We start from the raw sequence: 16,283 nt of genomic DNA, 5'->3' as shown, positions 1-16,283 counted from the left end.
CTAGAGGTGTCTGGGACAGGGGTTCTTCCCTCTCAGGTTTTGCACAACTAGGCCCTGGGGTGTTCAACTGAAGTAACTGGAGCCTTGTCCCATCCTCTATTTGGATATTGGCTCCTTGGAAACTGTCAGGGATCCCCTTCTTCCACTCTAGCAGGGCATATGCCAGGGTGGTGTCTGAGGCGGGTATCACATCTATCACGCACGTTTTCTTCCCCTCTGTGGGTAGTGCATTCACTATCTTGTTAATCTGTTCTTCGGTCCCCTTTTCTCTGGGGAACTCGATCACTACACTCCGTTCTGGGCAAGCATTTTCCCTGCTGCACCACTTGGTCGCGGCTGCGACGTCCATCTTAGGAGTTGGTATAGGGCACTGCTTGAGTGGTTGTTGGGTAATTGAGCAGCAAGAATCCCGGACGAGCCCCCACGTGTAGCACTGCCTCTTGGGACAAGCTGGAATATATTATGGGTCCTGCGCTCAATAGATCCAACCCTAAGCAAACCCAATCCCTCTGGCACAACTGGTAATGAATAGCAAATACCCTGCCAAGAAATTTGCTGACACAGGGTTAAATAAAACAAGAACAATTTTATGGAGAATGAAATGCAGTGTAGAGGGGTGGGGTTCCCCTTTCAACTTCAAAACTTTTCTTCTTTTATGCAATGCAGTAAATTTGGTCTGCCACTAGAGGGCTTCACAGCCAAGAGTCTCCGGATGGCAGAGTTGCACTTTAAGCAGAATACAACTGATATCAAACAAATAAACTTACTTATACTCTATCAATGAAATGTATTACCCACACCGGTGTATGATTCTGCTTCTGAGGGGCGTTAGCCAAAAATCACCTCAGAGTCAGAACAGGATGCAATAAAGAGGTGCCTCTAATAAGGCTACTAAGCCAGATTCCCCCACTTCAGTCCTTGTAACGGTGGAGCTCTAGTTGGTGCACGTTTAGTCCTTACAATGAAGTAAATAGCAGCTGAAGGCTTCTTTGGAGTTTCAGCTGGTGTGGGTTACATCCAATTTCACTAGGTTTCTGGGCTGAGAGGGTCCAACCTCAGTGTCTAAACGCAACACAAAGCACCCCAAGACCAGGGGCAGTCGCAGGATGCAATCTCCCAGTATGTGTCAGTCCCCGGGGCAGACAGTCTCAATTACACTGGTGGTGAGGGGCAAAGCAGGCAGAGGGATCTGTGGCTTGCACAGGGCCCCGGATGGGTGAGATTTCAGCAGTGGGGTGCGGATGTCCCAGTCTATATGCAAAGTGTAAATGGTGTGTCTTACTCTCTCCAGGGGGACAGCTCACCAGACTCTGAACACACAGCAGGGTCCCTCTATCCGCGCTGAGTGCTGTAGTGCCTCCTCCTCTGCTTGGACGGGCTCCACATGTCCCTGTCTTTTCTCCAGCCTTGTGTCTCTCTGTTCTCCCCTTCACTTCCTGCTTCCTCCCCCTCCCAGCGTTCTTTGCTGTGTAGTAGATGAGTCATCAACTTGGCAGAATGCCCAGGTTTTACAAACAGGAGAGAGAGAGAAAGGACTGACTGCTGAACATGTGATTCCTTCTGAATCCTCTTGTACAAGGAGCCTGCTACATATTAATCATTTGTTTTTTCCCGTTTTGTTGACTGGGAAAAAAATGATCTGATTCATTCATCGAAACACTTGATGTGGGTGGGGGAATCACTCCCGCTGTACTATTGTGTTCTGATGGCGGGGAACATTCCCCTCCATCAGAACACGCTGATCAGTTTTTCTTTTGGCTTTTGTACAACCAGCCTGCCCATACATGGATCGAAATTTGGCATGTCCCTGCAGAATACGTCACTTTTTGATTTGTGTAGGGCCACCTTTATACTCCCTTCACTACCAAGTAAGTCACTGACCTGGAACAACCATGTGCATTGCAGGTGTAACAACACTTGATTAAACACATACTCATTTCATGTCAGTGACTCACAAGGTAGCAAAAAAGCAAGCATAAGCACAACAGCCTTGTAGCCTGTATGCCCAAAACAAGTCAGCCATATGTTTACTGGTTCCTTTGTCATTTTTAAACTACAGCATTACAAAAGTGGTTAAAATGGTTATTTACTCAGTACCATTTATAAGTAGTACTGGCTAGAGCACTGTTGGGCAGAAGCTGCACCCTTTAATGTCTGTGATTCGAGACACTCTTGGAAGAAAAAATTATCTGAAATTAATTTGGGTACACTGTTGCACAACCGAACAATTGTCAAAGTAGGTTAGTTGCAGTATTCCATTGAATCCAGAGGAGGGAGTTTTCCACTACAGGCTGTAAAACACCCATCCATCCATTAAGGAGACCTCTGGCTGGATCCAACTTGTGCTCACCCAGGAGACATCCACAGAGCTGGATATCACCCAGAGGGAGGAGAATCCCTACTCGGCTTATCTCATTCATTCCATCCTTAAAGGGGATCTCTGGCTATATTGTTTACATATGTATTTGAAATGCGCATCTGGTGAGTGTGTATTTTTACTACACCTTTGGCACATCACTGAAGTTTGGAGTAATTATCAGTCCTTGCTCAGCACTTTACCACAAACTGTCACTTTATGAATATCATATCTAAATCTCTTATTACCTACATCATATGAACTATTATTTGGAGTATTATTTGGTTTAATGTAATTTTAGCACTGCACTTTTTATTATTTATCTGTGGAGGTTTTATCTGGTTACCTTTGTGTGCATCAGCGGCTATTTTTAAGCGCTCACTGATCCTTTTCTATTTTATAATTGTCAAAGTATCGCAGCTTTGGAAATTGAAAAATAGCCTCGTAATGAATGGAGGGGACAGACCTATCAGTCATCTGCCCATCCTCCGTTTTTAGATTTATAGAAGATGTAGTACAGCTTCTATGAATGGAGCAGCTGGGACTAAAGGGTGGCCATAGTCAGGCTCTCTTGATGAGAGCCTGTTGGTTATATTAACCCCAAACATGAAAAAATATACACCGCTCAGCCATAGCATTATGGTCACCCACCATAACCTGTTGAGGCATGCACTCCACTAGATCTCTGAAGGCATACTGTTGTATCTGGCTCTAAGCTTTCAGAAGCAAATCCTTTAAGTCAGCGGAAGGCAACCTTAAATAGGTGGAGATCTACCTGAACAACATGGGAGATGTCAAAGATCACCAGGCACAGTATTGCTTCCTCGCACCCGATTTAAACCATACCACCGTGTCACAATCATGTGCATTGCATGGCAATCGTGGGTTTAAATCAGGTAGTGAGGAGGCAACATATCGCCTCCTCACCTGTCAAGCATACTTGGTTCACTGCATTTGTGAATGAGCTCTTGTTTGCATTCGGCAGTGGCACCCTTCAGGCTCGTTCTTGCGTAAAGTTGGGGGGGTTGTAAATCCTTTCAGTTGAGTCATGTTTTTTCTGCCTGAGACAGCAGCCAAGGTGTATACATGCTGCAGCAGGAATAAAACCCCTGTTGCTTTTGGTGGGTGCTACCACCTTCAGACCATGACCCATTCAGGTAAATGGGGCCATTCTGCAAGCGCCCCACAACTGTATGCTGTGGTGTTAAAGCAGGTGGTGAAAAAGCTTTAACCCCTTGTTTGCTGTACTGGACAAGGTAGGGCACTTTCAGAGCAGCCTCAGTGCCTTGAATGGGCCTTGCTTGGCAGGTGCTACACTCACCAACCATGACAGGGCGTAAAACTCCTGCTGCTGTTGTGACATGTGTACACCCTTGGCCACTGCAGCTAAAGGGGGGTGTGGTTGAAGTGGGGATGGTAAAAACATGCCTTAACAATGGGGTTTTACCACCCTCCAAACTGCAAATGTAAATGAACCCTTACTGGTCTGAGCCCTCTATAAGGCTGCTTTCACACTGATGTGCTGCGGTTTACCTGTAGTGTGGGTGCAGCGCAGTGTATCTGTGACTTTCCTGGGTTAGCTGCGATTTGCCGTAGACTTCTATTATATCCTGCAGGTGTGGTGCACTTTCTAAAAAGCACACCAAAACTCCTGCATTTAGTAGTTTTGGTGCACTTTCAGAAAGCGCACCAAACCCGCAGGATATATTAGAAGTCTATGGCCAAGTGCAGCAAACTCGCAGGAAAGCTGCGGGTATACTGCCCATTGTAGTTGCTTTTGGCTGTGGATACAGTCCCTTACATAACAAACTGCGATGCATTGTGTGTTCTGACACCTTTCTACTGGAACCAGCATGAACTTTTTAAGCAATATGAGCTACAGTAGCTCTTCTGTTGGATCAGAGTACAAGAGTCGGCTTTGTTCCCCACATGCATCAATAAGCCTTTGCCGCCCCTGACCCTGTTGTCAGTTTACTGGTTTTCCTTCCTTGAACCTCTTTTGGTAGGTCCTGACCACTTCAGACTGGCAACATCCCACAGGAGCTGTAGTTCTGGAGTTACTCTGACCCAGTCGTCTAGCCATTATAATTTCGCCCCTGTCAAAGTTGCTCAAAACCTTGACCATTATTTCTATTTTCAACGCATCTGCTTAAGGGACAATATGACCACTTGCTGCCTAATAAATCCCACCCACTTTCAGGTGCCATTGTAACAAGATAACCAATGATATGCGCTTCACCTGTCATTGGTCATAATGTTGTGGCAGATTAGTGTATGTGATGTTACATTAGCTTTGATTGAATATTGGTTTCTCTTTTATTGTGCAAGCCATCTGTAATCATTCACTCTGTAGCTAATTGCTTGGCTGTCACATGAGTAACCAAACTCAGCTCCACTTTCCTCAAACAGGTAAAAAAACATAATGATGGGGTTGGTGTTTTTTTACTATTGCATGAGTCTGCAGAAATGTTATGTTTAGAATCAGAGGAACTGGTGATTTAGAAAACATACGGAAGTTCCTTCTCTACTGATTCTAGATCAGTGGTCACCAAGCTGCGGCCCGGGGGCCGGATGTGGTCCTTTGCATGCCTTTATCTGGCCCTTGGGCACTATGCCACCAACTGGCACCATTCCCCCCCTATTGACACCATCCATGGGGCACTATTCTTCTCATTGATATCAACAATGGGGCACTATTCCTCCGTTACAACCAATGATGGGGCATTTTCTACTCCCACTGGCCACAGTCCAGCCCCCGTAAAGCCTGAAGGACAGTAAACTGGCCCTTTTGCTTAGAAAGTTTGGAGACCCCTGCTCTAGACTTATTTTGTAACCAGGCACATGATCTCCTAGTCTGTACAGCTAGATGGTGCTGCAGACTGAGGAACTGAACTTTTGAACAGCATCTGTATCCTTTCTTCCTGGCAGTCTGCCTCTGAAAAATTGCCTGTGCTCCTCCCTGAATGCACTTTAAGCAGCCTAAGAGAACAGCATTGCTAGAGATAAGGCAGGTCTTTTTCTGATATCATGAAATGTAATACTCCTGATTATTTCCTCATAGACAGTAAGGGGGAGATTACCCAACATGCACAGAATAGTGAATGAGCATGATGAGCGACAGTCCATGATCGATCACATTCCCTTATGTATGACCACCTGTGCTGTAACAGTGGTATCCTGCTATCGCAGAAATCACCATAGGGCCTCAGTCTTTTAAAATACAATTAGATTACAATCCACGGATCCTTTCCCAGAGCTGTGATGACAGAGTAATGTGTAATACTAGGCCTTCACATCTCACAAAGAGCATACAATAAATAATGCAAAAGGTTAGCTCAAACAAATAAATGTATATTTAATGGGCGTCAACCGTGGATCAGTTATATTTGTAAGCATTTATCTAAGTACAGTGTGTGTGTATATGAAAAGCATAAATTATCTGCAGATGCAGTGTACAGATTGATTTCTCATCCTGTCCATAGAATCTATTCGAGTCTGGTATCCAGTCTAATTTTTTAACAGTTCTTACACACAGAGCAGCTTGAATCCTTCTCTTCTCAGGTCCCCGCTAGCGCTCCTGGCTCCTCTCCCCTGCCGAATGCCCCCTTAGCAAGCTGCTTGTTAGGGGGGTACTCATGCAGGTTCGCTCCCAAGCCAATCTTTGTGTGTCCATTGACATACAGAGAATGGCTCCCCACTCCCTCCTCATTGACTGTGACTGATAGCACACAGTGGGCGGCACAGTGCCTTAGTGGTTTGCACGTCTGCCTTGCAGTAAATAGGTCATGGGTTCGATTCCCGACCATGGCGCCTCCTGCATGGAGTTTGCATGTTCTCCCTGTGCTTGTGTGGGTTTCCTCCGGGTACTCTGGTTTCCTCCCACACTCTAAAGACATGCTGGTAGTTAATTGTCTCCTGTCTAAATTGGCCCTAATATGTGTATGTATGAATGTGAATTAGGGACTTTAGATTGTACGCCCCTTGAGGGATAGGGACTGATGTGAATGTACAATATATATGTAAAAGCGCTGCATAAATTGACAGCGCTATATAAGTACCTGAAATAAATAAATAGCAGGAGGAGCCATTGGCTCCTTCTGCTATCTCTGAGCCTGTGAGGAGAGAGCCGCTGCTCTCATGCACAATGCTGTATCGAGATCAGGCTCAGGTAAGTATAAGGGGGGGGGGGGGGGGGGGGCAGCAAAACCCAAAAGGTTTTTTACCATAATATAGATAATGCTTTTAAGTAGAAAAAACATTCAACTTTACAACCACTTTAACAACAACCTAATGTGCCAGAAAACTGCCATGTACATGTGGGTTTTTTGTGTTTGGACTGTATTCAGGTCTCTTCCATTTCTGCCATATATTTTTCAATATTATATTTACATCAATAGTAATCATTTACATCTTTGAGCCTAGGTGCCATTTTTACGATGCACTTTATTGTTGTGTTTTCTCTTTCAGTGTCAGCAGGTGAAGACTGCTTGTGGTATCAGGATCACAGTGGTGGTTGGCATCCTAGCCTAGATTGTAGATATGGGACTTTTTGCTGTGGAGACTGCTACCAAAGATATTGCTGCTTGGAACCTAGTAAACTAATCACTGAGAGGATGCAGAAGGGCTGTCTTTCTTTAAGGTACTGTTTAAACAAGCATATTTCATAACTGAGCATGTTACATTATTAATTTCCAGTATCTTATTTTTTGTGGTGTTCAGTTCCCACCACTTCTGTGTAATCTGAACTTTTTTACCTCTGTTATAGCCCGAAGACCATTGCAGGCATTGGATTTGCTGTGCTACTCTTCTTTGTGGTAATTGTTACATTGATTTGCTGCTTCATGTGCTCTTGTTGTTATCTGTATCAGCGTCGCCACCAGCGTTCAACACCATACAGAGGTAAGACCAAACATTCGAACTGAATTTTTAAATTCTTTACCTCATCTTTATTCTCTCAGCTGGCTGGATTATATATGTGGATTCCCAGCTCTCTTGTTCTGAGCAACTATTGAACTTGCTATCTCAACTCACATAAAAAGGAGACAGAGCTGTGAGTGACAACATTGTTTTTTTGATGGTTATCATTAACCAGTCAATCCCCTAAAAGTGTATTTCAGTTGTAAGTGGAATTTTGGGAAATCTGCTGGCTTCTAATATTTCTTAGAAACATATTCCCTGAAATTCATAAAGACTGGAACAGGCAGATTTTGCAAAAATGGCTCACATGCATTCTAAAAGTGGTGAAGAATGGGCCAAATTCATGCACCGGTTTAGAACTTGTACTTGAATTTGGCTCATGCTGCTTCACTTTTAGAATGCACATGAGACAATTTTTCTCTCTGTATGCCTAAAGAGAGTTGGTCTTAATTAGCTCCACTTTTACATTGTGTCACATTGAATGCTCCAAATGTAAAAGTGGCAAATTAATTACTTGCCTACTGGCCACTTTTTTACCCCCTTCCTGCCTAGGCCAATTTTCAGCTTTCAGCGCTGTCACACTTTGGATGATAATTGCTTGGTCATGCAACACTGTACCCATATGAAATTTATATAATTTATTTCACACAAATTGAGCTCTCTTTTGGTGGTATTTAATCACTACTGGGTTTTTTTAGTTTTTGCACTAGAAACAAAAAAAAAGACAGAACATTTTTAAAAAATAAAACATTTTTCTTCATTTCTATTATAACATTTTGCAAACAGCTAATTTTTCTACCGTTATTGTGTGAAAAACGTATAAATAACTAATTTTCCATAAATAAATAAATTTATACTTCTAGTGCATTACAACATGTGTAAACATGATCTCAATAAATACATCAGTTCACAAAGTCCACATAATGTGCGTGATTATCCAACACCAAAATTATACACGTGCTGCTTGTAAACTTCACATAAAAAAGTTCCATCTCTATGCACACAGAACTCTCACCTCCAGATTTATATCACAATGCGCATATATGACATTCCATCCAGATTCCACCAACTCTTTCTGCTCTTGACCACTAGGGACTCTCCACTCCTTGCTTACTTGGAACCAATTAATCCAGGACTGGAAGACTACGCTGTAGTTGTCATTCGGCTATAATGTAGTTAAGAAGTGGTTAAATGCGACACAAGGTAAAAGTGACATATATTAGAACTATCTGAATTTGGTGCACAAGTCACTGTCAGAATCAAATTAATTTGGCGCAATAAATTAACAAGAGGGATTAATACAAGAAAAGTGGAGCAGCAGCGTTATTGATTTCCCCCCATTGGGGGAATATTCAATAAAATTCAGATATACACCATGTTTACATTGTGTCACATTGAATGCAACACTTTTACACTGTGTCACACTGAATGTGCTAAATGTAAAAGTGGAGCTAATTATGACCAACTCTCATTTGGTGTACAGAGAGAAAAAGTGGCTGAGACAGATTTAGCGAAAGTGTCCCATATGCATTCTAAAAGCGGCGCAGCATGAGCCAAATTTAAGTACAAGTTCTAGACAGCTACATGAATTTGGGGCATTCTTCACCACTTTTAGAATGCATGAGAGACATGCAAAATCTGCCTGCGCCAGTCTTTATGAATTCATGGGATTATCTTTCTGATATAGTTCCTTTTATCTGTTCTTTCCAGCCTTTGTATTGGGACAGATCAGACTGAACTAGCTGAGAAATTTTTGCAGTCAGCCATGACTACTTCACCTTAGAAACATCTTAAAGGTAATAAATACCGTATTTTTCGCTACATAAGATGCACCGGACCATAAGACGCACCTAGGTTTTAGAGGAGGAAAACAAGAAAAAAAAATTCTGAACCAATGGACTGCAGACACAGTACAGGAGATGACCAGAGACTGCAGACCTTTGGGGAGCAGGTACCCAAATTTGACAGGTACCCGCTCCCACTTCCACGGAGTTGTCCTCCCTTTCTGTCTTCTGGGACACGTAACAGGTCCCAGAAGACTGCTGGACCATTCACAAAGCGCAGCGCTTCTTGTGCATGCGCAATGGGCACCCGGCTGTGAAGCCGCAAGCTGAGACACCAATCAGCTTCCAGGTTTTTTGGTCAAAGCTCAATAGAACAAGCTGAAGTTAGAAGCTGATTGGCTACCATACACAGCTGCACCAAATTTTGCGCTCTTCCGTTTTAATAAATCAACCCCATTGTATTTTTTATTTTTTTTTCAAATTTGACTGTACTTGCTTAAAGTGGAAGTAAAGACAAATCCTAACTAACTCTAAACCTACTCTCAGCCATATTCTAAGCCTAATATATCTAGTCCTGTAAAGAAAAAAAAAACACTATACTTACCTGTTCTGCAGCCGCTCCAGTTCAGTCCCACCCTGAGCCGTCAGCAATGGTTTCAGTGTGTAGCAGTGTTCAGGAGAGGCAACCAACAACAAAAGCCTCATAGTAACTCTATGGGTGACGTCCCTTTCCAGGCATTTCCCAACTGCTGTCGGCTGTGTCCAGCACACAGAGGGTGCCGTTGGAGACCAGAGCGGCTGCAGAACAGATAAGTGTAGCGATTTTTTTTTTCTTTACAGGGCTAGATAAATGAGGCTTGCAATGTGGGTGAGAGTAGGTTTAGAGTTTGTTAGGCATTGCCTCTATTTCCACCTTAAATGTGATTGGTCAAAAAGCCTGTTCCACTGTGATTACAGCCTTCTGCACAGTGCCAGACTGTTTACCTAAGTTTCCAAATTTGACAATTCTTGTCAGAGATGTGTTCCATCTATACTTTTGAGGTTACCTGTAAAACATAAACTGCTGGTGGACAAGTTTGGTAAGAAAATGCAATAGGTGGTGATGACCACTTAGCCATAACTTAAAGACGGGCCTAAATACACACTAGATCAGCCTTTCTCAACCGGCGTGCCGCCAGAGGTCTTCAGAGGTGCAGTTTTGTCCTGTCAGAGAAAGGCTGTCAGTTGAACCCGAGCTCCCGATCCCCAGTCGCACTGTACGTTGGCACTTGGAGCCGTTAGACTGTTGAGCAAAGTGAAAGCAAAGATTGTCTTCTGTGCCTCCCCCTAGAGTGCAGTACCCGGCTGTGTGAGCAAAGGTAAGGTACTGTAACTTTTCATAGGGCTGTATACATGTGTGTGCATACATGTGTCTCTGCGTGTGTGTGTGTTCATGTGTTGGTATGTGTGTGTTTTAATCTGTGTGTTTTTGTTTTTATGTGTGTATGTATGTATGTGTGTCACTTAATCGTGACCCCCTATTCCTGTCCTTTCAGAATTGCTTTTTTAGGACTTGTTCATAATAGCAGCAAGAACTGAAAAGCAATGCATGCTCGGATCACTTTTCAGAGACATTTGACAGGTGGTAAAGCAATATGTTTCCTCCTCACCACCTGTTTTAACCCTGTAAAAAGCAGCATCACCACACCACAACCTCATGCAATACACACACAGTTGCGGGGTGGTTGTAGTTCAACCCCATTCACCTGGAGGTATACTTCCAGCTGTGGCCACAGCATGTGTATACCCCCAGCTGCTATTTCTGCAGCTAAAGGGGAAGCTGTTGGGGGTGGTAAAAACAGCTCAGTTGCGTGGTTTTACCGCCCTCCACCCTCACAGGTGAACAAGCTCTTGGTTCACATCTGTGTGGCTGTGTGTAGGGCAGCCCATTCACTTCAATGGGCTGCCTTACCTGCAGAAATGCAGGGAAAGTCATTCCTGACCCTTTTTTAAAGTTGCACCACACCAAAAACACCCCGGGTTTGCCAATATATGGGGTACCCCTAAAGAGCAGAGCATTTGTCTGCATGTCAGGAATGAGCGCGATTTCACGCGTGTTACGCAACACACAGTAATGTGAACCAAGCCTTGGACAGGGGTGCCTTGTGACTGAAAATACTTTTCAAGGTCGTCCCGACTGGAAAAAGGTTTAGAAACAATGCACTAGATTAGTGGTCTCCAAACTGCGGCCCTTTGCTTTCCTTTATCCAGCCCTTGAGGCATTATTCCTGCCACTGACACCAATGATGAGGCACCATTTCTCCTCCTTAATACCAAAGATGGGACAATGTTTACGCCTACATGACACAGTCCGGCCCCCTAAAGTCTGAAGGATATTAAACTGGCCCTTTGTTTAGAAAGTTTGGAGACCCCTGCACTAGATAAACCGCTAGTATAAAAAAAATGCAGGCATCAAGAGGTGTCTGCTTTGGAGGACGCCAATATTTTCATTCACATGGTTTTAATCACCTTAAAATTAAAGTTTCTGTAGCTGCTCAAGCAGCATGTTATAGTTAATTCCAACTCCTGTCGCTGCCACTTTTGCTAGACAGCATGGTCTGAATGATGTAATTGTAGACAAAAACAATGATTAAATTGTCTGAAATAAAAAAACTATCATTAGAGGTTTTACCTCCTGAGGGTTAAACAGAGTAAACGTTTTTATTGATAGTGGGCCAATAGCAATTAACACTCTTTATTGAATGTAGCTGAGAATAGCTTGTTGGTCATATAGCTGAAATCTAAAGAATGTGAAGCACTTTTATAATTGAATAAAGTCTTCCTTGTCTGCTTGCAGTAAATCAAGTGCTTTTTTTCTTTTTTCTCCATGTTTTGAAAGGATGAACTTTTAACATGAATACATTTTCTGGATTATGTTCTTTTTTTGCCAGCTCAAGAAATCCAGATGTCGGGTGTTTCCCAGCAACCTCTCTATCCTACACAACCTCCATACCCCACCCAGGCTCCTTACCCAGCACAGCCTCCATACCCAACCCAGCCTCCATATCCCACACAACCCTATCCAATGGATCCCAAGTTTGCACCACCTCAGCCTGGATATGAACCTGTGCCTATGTACCCACCAAGTGGACCAACAGCCCAGTATCCTGTATATCCTCCACCACCAATGTACAATCCAAACTGTAAGCTATATGTTACATCATAAACGGTGATATGCTTTGTTCATTCAGGGAAAAAGATACAGGTTCACTTTAATGTAGACCTTCTCACCTGTGAACTGAGGGAAATACATGGAATTACTGGCCAGAGCCGCCCCACGCAGGGGCTCTGTAAACCTGTGTAAACTAAAACTCCAGAGACTTAAGCCCCATTCTACTTCGCATAGCGGGAACTCGCATTTTCACTCCCGATTTTGATTTTTTTGATTTTGACATGATTCTGCGTGTCACACATAGGGCAGCCCATTCATTTTAATGGGCTGCACTATGTGCATTTGTTTGCCTAAAAGAAGTTCTTACTCTTTTTTTTGGGTGCCAAGGTTTAAACGATTTTGATTTAATGCGAAGTCGAAATCCAACGTGATTCTGTCTCCTGACAACTGCGGCAAAATCGCACAGCATTTGGGGTGCCATTTTGAAGGAATGGCACCCAAATGTGCGTTGCGCGTTTTGCACCAATTGCCATGCAATTTGGAACTGTGGGCAGAATTACGGCAATTACACCCAAGATTCTAGATCACCAAATGTGAATGGGGTTTTATAGCTTACACAGGGCTTTTCTACCCTTCTCATCAACTGAGGGTAGGTATTTTTTAGTGACCCTGTCACAACACTATGCCTATGAAGATATTTATCTCAAGCTGAATTATCTATGTAAGTATATTTTAGGCTGCAGATGTTCGAAAACATCTTTGGCCTGCTGTACTGAAAACAGACATTAGCTTTTTAGCCTCTCTGACACTTCTAGTAGCATCTTAAAACATGAAGGATTAACGTTCCAGACACACACAACTGCTCCCCTCACCTGACCCTATTATCAGCTAAAGATCTGGGAAAGGGCTATGAAAGTCTTGTGTGATCTGCTTTGACAATATCTGCAGATCAGAATCATCAGTTTTTTACATACTAAATTGAAAGAACAAAGAATTGCCAAAGCAAATATTACTAATATCTGTGGACAGGAACATTTACGTTGCGTAAAATGGTCAATATATTCATCAAGCCCTTGCTGTAACCCATAGCTGTGATTGATATTCTTACATAGTTCATCCCTTACATCTCTGATGCCCATTGTGTGGTCCTTTGGTACTGTCTAGCTCTTGGACCCAAGCAGTCAGTTGTAGTCAATAGTAGTAGAGAAAAAAATAATAAATATGTATGGACTGTGAAAATGGATATACATACATACAGTATAAATCAATGAGAATATTTATGGTTATTGTCAAAATGATTGTCTATGTATGTGTAAAACTGGTCACTGGTCTGTGTATTCTTTCCCTCCTGGAATCTGACATTAGAACATCTTAGGACATCAGAAGAAGGTGCTGCACATCACTTTCTCATGGATTAAAATCATGCTGATGAGGAATTCCCTCATGGTTTGGGAGATGAGGACTTGCGTGCTACTTTACTTGTAATGAGAGCTGAGACTGCTTACTAGGATAAAGTTTACAGGGTAGATCCAGCATCACAGGGGAAAAGATAATGTTTCATCTCTTCCTGTTGATGCTGAAATTTACCCTCTCTGACATTCCACAAATTTCTATTGCCGCCAAGGCAGATCATCATAGTAATAGGCATAGGCTTGAAGCTTAATAGAGAAGCAGAATACCAAAAGCTGCTGCAGGTATGCTCTATTTAGTTCTACTACCAGATTTAATGACAAATGCCAGACAGACAAGGTAGAATAAGAGAAAAAGTAAATCTTTCACACTGGGCGGACTCCATTTTGATCAGCAGGGAATTGGGGAGATCCACCCACTCTGCTCTATGGGCGGCTGGGTGTAAACGTTTACACCCGCAAGTCCATAAAGGTGAATGGACCCTTTGCATGAAAGGGGCTTTATGGTAAACAGGGTCATGCTTTTGAGTTTTAATTACATAGTTACATTGTGTAACCATATTTGGAGATTCTGTAACTCCTAATTAGTAGCACAGAAAAATGTATGTACTTTATCTAATCTCAATAGGAGTCTGTTGAGCACATTCAGAAGACAAACCATGAAAATGGATGTGTTACAGTGTAAAGACTGTTCAGGCTACATACTGGTCAGGAAAATGTTACTGCAAGAACATGTACATGAGAAAAGCATCAAAAATCTTTTCGATAAACTTCACAATAGTAATTTTGTATTCTTTCCATTCTTAGTTGCCATGCCACCTCCGAACACAATGCATCCCGGGCAGTGACTACAAGAGAACAGGACGATTATTACATTGTTTTCACTTGTTTTGTTTTATTGAATATGGATTTTGTCGGAAGAATTTTCTGTATTACATACTGTGTGACTTTCAGCATTTCATTTCTCCACCATGACAAAGACTTTCTTTGTACACTTGATTCATTTGGTCATGCCACAGGAATGAAAGATTCTTTGTGCACATTGTCATCTGGCAGGCTGCAGAAATACTCATTATTGGGTTGAGCTGCATGGTTACCTTGACTAATGTTACTGGATTACATTTTACTAATGTCTGTTGTGGATGTAATAATATAGTGTCTGACTTCAATTCTTTTCAGACTTAAAGTAAAATTGTACTAACTTTTGTGTATGTGAGCTGCCAGCAAGATGTTACATCAAGCACTCAGATATACCAACATGCATCAGTAATCTTTAGTGCTCTCCAGGAGAGGTGAATTATGGAAATCGTAATTTTACTTAAATTTGGTGCTTTATCCCACCTCCCACACTTCACTATTGGTCAGTAAGGCAACCCATCACTTGTTGAGCCAGTGAGATTGGGTTAATGAGTTAAACTACTACAAAGTACTTTTCATTAACATCCTGATGCCAGTTTGCAAAAAAAAAACAAAATGTACATTTTAGAGTTGCTTGATATGGCTGCTGTCAGAGCACTGAATGTAAAGTATGTATTTTTAAGTTAAACTACAATATTTTTTACAGTAAATAAATTACTGTTGCATTATTTTAAACATTGTAAATGGTGTTTCTATTGTCTTATGCTAGGCCTCAGGCATAAACACCTAATAATGCCACCCATAATATCTATTTGCCTGCCATCTTACATTTTCTTAACAGATTTGAAAATGTAAGATGACAGGCAAATATATATTATGGGTGGCATTATTAGGTAATTTCATTTTATTAGGTAATTAATGCTACAGTTGGAAAATGGTTAATCTGTTCTTTGTTCCAGTTTTTGATTTTTTTTTTTTTTCTATAGGCATGCTCTGTTGGGCATACACTGCTATATGATGACAAGTTACTGTAAGTACTATCAACTGCCAGGCTGTAGCAGCAGAAAAATTGCACAGAATGTGCATAGAATAGAACTTGTTATCTGACGTAAGCTATCACTTATCCTTATTTAACCGCCTCCCGCCTGCCATATAAGGAAGTGACAGGCGCAAGGCGGTTCTCTTGTTCTGGAAGGACATCATAGGACGTCCTCCCACTCTTACCACACGTGCGCGCCCCCGGGGGCACGCAGCTCGGCGATTGGTGGTTTGCTGTGTCCCTGGGACACAGCAGATCACTGAACGACAGAAAGAGCAAAAGACGTCGGCTCTGTCGTGATCAGCTGTGTCCAATCACAGCTGATCGCATGTAAATAAGGAAATGCCGGTTGTTGGCATTCCTCTCCTCACGAGCTGTCACGCTGACAGCTCGTCAGGAGAGGAGAGCCGGTAATCGGCATTACTCAGAGGGGACATGTACACTGATCATCAGGGCACTGATGATCAGTGTGCCCTGATGATCAGTGTAGCCCCATCAGTGCCATCTGTCAGTGCCCATCAATGCCACCTGCCAGTGCCACATTAATGCCACATATCAGTGCCTACTAGTGCACATCAGTGCCCATCTGAGCTGCCAATCAGTGCCAGTCAGTGCCGCCTATCAGTCCCATATGAGTGCTGCCTTTCAGTGCCCATCAGTGATGTCTGTCAATGCCCATCAGTGCCTCCTCATCAGTGCAGCCTATCAGTGCCTATCACTGCAGCCTCATTAATGCACATCAGTGAAGGAGAAAAATCACTTATTTACA

The 16,283-nt window shown here is 42.7% G+C and overlaps 1 protein-coding gene across 1 annotated transcript in view; it reads left to right on the top strand.

The window, feature by feature from the left end:
• SHISA4 (shisa family member 4) overlaps positions 1-15,210 on the top strand; it is a 68,581-nt gene extending 53,371 nt beyond the window's left edge. The window contains exons 2-5 of the mRNA XM_089653627.1: positions 6,824-6,995; positions 7,122-7,255; positions 11,988-12,239; positions 14,425-15,210. Coding sequence (XP_089509753.1) covers positions 6,824-6,995; positions 7,122-7,255; positions 11,988-12,239; positions 14,425-14,465 — 599 coding nt within the window. The 3' untranslated portion in view covers positions 14,466-15,210. The remainder of the gene's footprint in view (positions 1-6,823; positions 6,996-7,121; positions 7,256-11,987; positions 12,240-14,424) is intronic.
• The last annotated feature ends 1,073 nt before the right edge of the window (positions 15,211-16,283 follow it).

Source organism: Staurois parvus, unplaced genomic scaffold, assembly GCF_062004578.1.
Source record: "Staurois parvus isolate SC_StPar_1 unplaced genomic scaffold, SC_StPar_1.0 ptg000717l, whole genome shotgun sequence".
In the NCBI taxonomy this organism is placed as follows: domain Eukaryota; kingdom Metazoa; phylum Chordata; class Amphibia; order Anura; family Ranidae; genus Staurois; species Staurois parvus.
Note: the sequence above shows the minus strand (reverse complement) of the source record. Positions and strands in the feature narration are given on the sequence as shown.